The sequence below is a fragment of the Pieris brassicae genome, chromosome 8 (assembly GCF_905147105.1).
Source record: "Pieris brassicae chromosome 8, ilPieBrab1.1, whole genome shotgun sequence".
In the NCBI taxonomy this organism is placed as follows: Eukaryota; Metazoa; Arthropoda; class Insecta; order Lepidoptera; family Pieridae; genus Pieris; species Pieris brassicae.
The window spans coordinates 14889324-14896458 of NC_059672.1; the positions used below are offsets into that span (position 1 = coordinate 14889324).

At 33.2% G+C, this 7135-nt stretch overlaps 2 protein-coding genes across 4 annotated transcripts; both read right to left on the bottom strand.

Annotated features, from left to right (window-relative positions):
* Positions 1–592: 592 nt before the first annotated feature.
* Positions 593–1946, bottom strand: LOC123713326. Its single transcript, XM_045666928.1, is given in 4 exon segments — positions 593–686; positions 901–1036; positions 1108–1874; positions 1876–1946. Coding segments are annotated over 4 exon segments (996 nt in total). The 3' UTR covers positions 593–664.
* A 735-nt stretch (positions 1947–2681) lies between these two features.
* LOC123713746 (ribonuclease H2 subunit A) lies at positions 2682–5963 on the bottom strand. 3 transcript variants are annotated; one of them, XM_045667569.1, is made up of 6 exons: positions 5846–5954; positions 5498–5618; positions 5168–5397; positions 4566–4709; positions 3947–4094; positions 2682–3043 (listed from the first exon to the last, which is right to left on the bottom strand). In XM_045667569.1, exons 2-6 carry the CDS (start codon positions 5535–5537, stop codon positions 2772–2774), a joined length of 834 nt encoding a protein of 277 aa, XP_045523525.1. In that variant the 5' UTR covers positions 5538–5618; positions 5846–5954; the 3' UTR covers positions 2682–2771. The 3 variants fall into 3 exon arrangements, with proteins under 3 accessions (XP_045523525.1, XP_045523526.1, XP_045523524.1); XM_045667570.1 differs by having other exon boundaries at positions 5473–5618; positions 5846–5953; XM_045667568.1 differs by having other exon boundaries at positions 5498–5963.
* Between the last annotated feature and the right edge of the window lie 1172 nt (positions 5964–7135).

Here is a 7135-nt window from a genome sequence, read left to right on the forward strand (position 1 = left end):
CAATCCCACGAGAATGTAAGTGCGTTATCCTATTTCCCATTTCCCATGCATTTTTAAGTTATTTTATTTTTGTTAATTTACTATTAATAACTTAAGAAGTCATGTAGAACATGGTGTAATGATTGCAGCTCCTTATAAACATTGTGTAAAACAAAAACCTTGGCGATTAAAAAGAGTGTCGGAGAGTTTATTGCCAGTTCTTTTCTTCCGTTCTACGCCCTTGATTAGTTCTCAATCAAGCAGGCAGTTAATGTAAAATAAGAAGCATTTATTATGTATTTCTTTTTTGAAGTTCATAAGTGTACATTGTGTTACCTATATGAACAAATTATTTTGATTATGACTGAAGAATACGGGTTATAATTTCGTGTGCTAAAAATAGCTGTAATCAAGAACTGTGTCATGAATACACAAAAATTATCATAAAACAGTTACAAAAAAATCAGAGTGCTAATTAGGCGTGCACTTTTAGAATCGTGAACACAATAACCTAAATTAGTTTGAAATGCGTTCAAATTATTAACTAACACTTAATGAGGACACGGAGAACAAACAGGAAATAAAAATTAAACTGTTTATTCAGTCTATTACCTTATAAATTATACAATAAATAAATAATTTAGGAGTGTAACTACAATGGCACTAACAACTTTTTCTGATTTGCTTAGAAATCCCTGCTGCCGAGTCTGAAATAAAATAAATAAACCTATATTATTAAGGATACATTCAAATAGCCATCTAAAAATATTTAGCCTTTAATGTTTATAAGCTTTGCTAACACGTGTCAGTTACTATGTAGATTCACAGTTTAATTTTAATATTTAAACTATACCATTTGTTTGCAAACTTTTGCTATAGCACAGGAAGACATCGTGGATCGGAAATTAAGTCTTAACTGACCTGGAATATGGTTCAAATTCGTATATGTCATCCAGGACCCTTCTCACACGACACGTGACTCCGCAAGTCGGTTGCTGGCTGCCGTATACATACATTGCTCTCTCCAGCAGTTGCTGTGCTGACGTCAACTCCAACACTGAAAATAAATTGCATTAAATGATTACAGATATCACTTGAACTTCAAACTCAATCGCTAAATATACTAACAGTTTCGGCTGCCAAATTTGCGTTCGTCTTCATCGGCGTTATCTCCCCCTTTGTCTTTCTTAAAAGATATCAACTTCGGGATCACTAACAACATGCAAACTACTGCTATCATGGTCACTATTTTCTTGAAAATCAGGAATTTAAGCATTAACTTTGCAATCGTCAGAATATCCAACTTCAGAGATAGTTTGTCGAAGAATCCAAAGCCTGGTGCCGTGTAGGGAATTCCATAGGACGGTTTTGGGGGTCCATATATTGGTGGATAAGGCTTATGCACGGGTGGACCATATGATTGTGCGGGTGGGCCGTACGAAGGTGATGGGGGTCCGTAGCTGGCTGTTGGAGGACCATAGTTTGAGGCTGGAGGACCATAGTTTGATGCTGGAGGTCCATATGTGTTCGGAGGAGAACTATACGTGATGTCCGACTCGAACTTTACAGGAGGGCCATAGCTTGACGGCGGTAGGTAGGAGTTAGAAGGTCCTGATGAACTGAAACTGTCGCTGCTTGAGTACGAAGGCGTATAATCGTACCCGGAGAAACTATCATCACGATTAGAAATCTTCTTTTCCCCATCTTTAGCTGTTATTATAACTACACCCTGTTTCGCTTTTTCAGCTTCGACTCGAGTTTTCGAGTAGGCGTCGAGATAAGTATCAGTTTTGGAAGCACTCTTTGTACCATTGGCTACCGGACCAACGATTGCCGAGGCACACGCGCAAACAGTTAAGACAATACAATACCGAAATAGAGTCATTTTGGTATTAGCGAGCTACTGTTTAGAAGAAGTTGTCTCCATCGATCGCGACTGACGAATGACAATCGAGTCGGAGGACCATTCGTTTTCACTTTTGACTTACCGTAAAAGAACCTAAATATGATAATGGAACACAATTAAATTCTCCAAGTGACCTCAAGTGCGTTCCGCATCGCTCATGGTAAGTAGGTGCATACGTTGCTCCGCGCATACTAATGTCACCGTAAGGCACGCGCCCGCCCCGAACTAACCTTTCTTGGATGAGCCCCATGCTTTCGACGCATAAAGAAATCCTTAATAGACCTTAATGGTCGTGAAAGTCTCTTAGGTCATGTTCTTATAACCTTGCATAATCTGGCAAATTTTTCTCGTTAGGTGTTCAGTGGCTAGAATGCTTACAGAATTACCTAAGCAAGAATGATAGTACCAAAATGTTTCCGTCGTTAAACTGTTAATAAAATAGCGGACACCTGACCAGAATAAAAAACTTATTCGAAAAGATTTATGGTTTTAGAGCATTATCTAAGACTATGTAATGCATGAAAATTCTAGTCACGACGCGTTTAAAACAATGAAAAAGAATGTGGAAGCAGTCCAAAGCGACAAATTTATGTATCCACCCTATATTATGGAAACTTATACGACACGTCGGTGGCATTAATGCATTTAAAATTTGCTGATTTCTACTATTTAAATGCATTTTCACTGTGTCATTTTAAATCGCAAATCATCACTTAGATATAGTTTTATTTAAGAGGGAATTTTATTAAAAACCTCAAGAAAGATTTCATAATTATTTATTTACACAATATTTCAACTTGCATGAATATGAAAATAATAATCTTATTATGCATATCAATTTTTAAAAAGGTAAAACGAAATTCGAGAAATTCCTTTATTTTCATATTTATTCAAACGCATTACCTATAGTCAAATATCGTTCATCGAAAAATTTGTGTTTCTTCCGTTTCTTAACTCCTTCTAACTTTGGCGCGAAAAATGTGTTTATTGTTTTACACTTAGGCGATTTTTTTGTTGGGTCGTCGATTTCTTCAAAAGTACAGGTTATGGCTTTTTCTTGTAACATCAATTCTGCTGTCGACCAGCTAAATCTGACTAACAATGGATATCCAAATACGGGATCAATTTGATCTCGTATGAACTTTTTTGTTAGCGGATCTGTAATAAATTTTTGTTTTAAAATGTGTTCAACGTGAATTGCTTCAAACTAATATATTTTAGCTTTTATAGAATTTCTAATTTTATTGTTATTCATTACTTAAGATGTCATGTGTAACATGGTGTAATGGTTGCAGCTCCTTACAAACGTTGTGTAAAACAAAAACTTGGCGATTACAAAGAGTATCGGAGAGTTTATTGCCAGTTCTTCTCTTCCGTTCTACGCCCTTGATTTGAGAACTGGCAGTAAATATAAAATTAGAAACATTTAATAAATATTTCTTTTTTGACGTTCAAATGTGTACATTGTTTTTCCAATATGAATAAATGATTTTGATGTTTAATCTAATATTTATATATAAGACTATTAATGTCTGAAATGGTTTTGCCAATGAGACAATAACTACAGAATGTCCATAGTTATAATGAACTTATGGCGTCATATGTCGTATAAACTAATAGAAATATTTTATTGGCATATTATATACCAATAGCACGAAATATTGAGAAAGGACCGTTGATACTTATTTATGTGTCATTTCTATAGATTATTCTACATACTATTGATTCCTCAAATCAACGTGTGATAATAAAGTTATAGGTTCTTATAATATCGCCCATCAAGACTAGTCTGTGGAAAGAGAACCGGCGCAGTGTGGGAGTTATGCAACTAATATAATTCTTATTTGCTACGCATCAGTTCATTTATTTGTATGGTCCTTTTTTTCACCAACTTTAAATCTATGATTATAGACTTAAGTACATCAAGTAAAGCCGCTTTAAGCATAGAAGCAGTTCTGACTCTTAATGTCAATCCTTTGTTACAGATTATAAATTTTTAAATGATCAAACTCAGTTTTTTCTTTAAACTGAGTGTTAAAACTTGCAATAGTCTGTCCTCACCTCCAGGATATCCACTGCCAAACTGTGTATAATCTAAGTCAAGTCCTTCACGAAACTGCCATACTTTTAATGCATGGTCCCTTGTCACTTTTGCTACTATACTAGCTGCTGATACAATCGGATATATGGAATCAGCCTTTTTGGCTACCTGGAAGATGTTTATCAAAGTTAATATTTACTTAGGGTCCTTTTAAAAAAGTGTAGTGTTTATTTAAAGCCTGGTTATTCGCAAGGCTTCTGGCAGAGTAGTATCACACATCCGTTTTTTTTATAATTTGGTATCAAGAATTATCCGCCTTTATTTGGTTGTGTAGCCATCGTAAATAAATGGACAGACATATTTTTGTAATTTAATAAAAAAAAGTTACTAGTCACAGACTAGCATTTCCAGCCAATAAAATAAACTAAGAATAATGATATTAATTTAAAACCCAAATTTAATTTATGTACTAATACATGTATTGTAATTCTTGCTTGTTACCATTACCTATATATATATATATATAGTAATGGTGAGTAGTCATGGAGTGAGACTGAGTTTTGACATGTATTTCAAATATTTGTAAAGCATTGAACATTAGAATTTAAAAAACTTTATTAGGTACTCTGAACTACTCACAGTAATTTTAATTCCTGGAAAGATATCAGACAGCTTAGCTTGATACTTCTCTGGTGGTCCTACAGTATCCACATAGACCTCTTGAATATTTGCACCTTGTTCAATTACCTTTTTTATAAGATCTATGGCTGAATTCATTGACACCTGAAAATATTTACTACTAATAAATCTTTACTTATTTGTGTAGTTCTGAGCTGTCTGCTATCCTAAACAGTGTTAACTTTGCCAAACTTATAAGTAAAGTTTGTTATTACAACCCCTCAGTTATGTGTAGCATGAGCAACTAGTGTAAACAGTAAACATTGCTTAAGAAAATATGGGTTTTCTTAATTTGTTTTCAATTTGCCAGAATGTTTTATTGAAATCTGGTATACCTAGTGGCAACAAACAAATAAAGAAGGGTAAGCGAACAAAAAGGAATTAATAAGATTATCATTTACATGCATATTACAATTTCAAAATATGCAATCTTAAAACTCATAGGACACAGTTTGTAAATCAGGGATTGTGGAGGAATATCTATGGGTTCCTTGCACGCTACTGCTACTTGTTTTTTTAGCATGTCAAGTTTTCAAGGATTAAAAAATTCCAAATGTTAATACCTCATTTAAAGAATGTTTAGCTCTTCTGTACATTGAATTTGAAATATAATTAGGAGATATTACTTCAGCTGCCCAGCCAATATTCTTAACTGCTTCATCTTCGGTTAACATTTTTACGAGAATCTCATCCCGCTTTTCTTCTGTCAAAACCTTAGAATCTGCACATCCAAGGGACTTTAAAACTTTAGATTGGTTTATTGGGCAATAAGCTACTCCATACACCATTGGTCCTAAAACAATTTAAAATTACATGTTGATCCTGATTCCCAAGTATATTAAACTACGGACCATATAAATACACTTACACAGTTAACATTACTAACTTCTTACCTAATACTGGTCCACGACCAGCTTCATCTACTCCCAACATACATGGCTCACTTTGACAGACTATAGGAACCTCCGAATGATTTAAAAACTTTACAGAATTATCTTTACATTTTATATAATCCTGTAATTTGACCAACGAATTCATTTTAAATTTTAAAACTTTTCTTTAACTTTCAAAATTTTTATATTAATGGCTCTTGTTAATAATTTAGGTTATTAACATTTACTATCACTTATATTTTATATTTTCACTAATTACAATTTGCAATTTTTAACGCCAAAAACACTAGATAATGGATGATGCAAGATACTGAAAGAAATTGTAGCGCATAATTGATAAATAGACACCTTTGCTTTTAAACGTGAGGCATTATTTTACTTAATCTTACAGGTGCAGTTGCTTCTTTAAGTTTGGAAATTGGAGCGTAAAAAGTAAATACTAAATACATGACTCAGTGTTGCCAGATGGTTTTGACGACGTACCCGTACACTAATTTGATTTCCCCCAAAAATCCCCTAAGATGCCTTCACTAAGCGGATGATGGCATGGGCCATGGCGCGATTCTGTAAAGCCACCACGGCATGTTGGGATTGTTGGGAAATTAAAGGCATTACGCAAAGTATCTGAAAAATTTAATGCATTGACAGGTTCAAGTTTTATTTGTTTTTTTATTAAACGAATATACATTTAGTACGGTTAACCACACGTATCCTATTCTTGCGATGTGTTCGTTCTTCAATTTAGTTCTAAAATCAGATAAATTTCAAAAACACGCAAATAAATTGTATTTGCGTGTTTTTGAAATTTCCCTTAAAAACCCCAAATATTCTTTCCCCCTATTCTGCCCCTAACTCGGTTAAGAAACCCCTAAATCTAGGAGAAAATCCTCCTGATTTGGCAACACTGCATCGGAGTATATTATTTTATAGTTATTCGTATTATTATAACAGGGCCTAGTGTTCCCAACAAAACTCATCAAGAACTTGTAAAACTTGTAATTTTTTTACCAAAACAGACTAATTCATTAGATTATAATAATAATGTCAGATGATTTATTTGTGGCCATAAAACATTCACGGTTTTTTATTTTAAATTATGTTAATGATTGGCTTTAAAATATATATTTAACATTCATGCTTTTAAGAAATAAAAACCCGCCAAACGCTATTCTAATTCTACCCAAGCCGCAACCCACAATTTGGTATCGCAGCAGAGTTGTGACGTATGAAACATAACATCAAGTTTTTTACGTATTATTTATTATTCTGCGATTTGTGGAAAATTTGTATACTTGTGTAAATAAATAAAAATAAAATATTTATCATGTTTGATACTAATTGTGATTTCAAAGACGAATAGAACGCGTTTTTTGTATCAAAGGCAAAGTTATAAACAACAACAAAAAAATTGTTTGGTAAATGTTATTTTGTAGGCTAGTGTCTTCCTTTGATTACTATATTAATCTATGAAAAAATATTGACTGGCATATAATAACATATGTATAATAATGGATAATAATGTATTACGCATATGATTTATAAAATTATATATTGTAATTCATGTTTTTAACTTTTTTATTTATTGTATTTCTGTACGTCGTTGTCTAAATTTCGTAACTGTTATTAATCTAATATAAA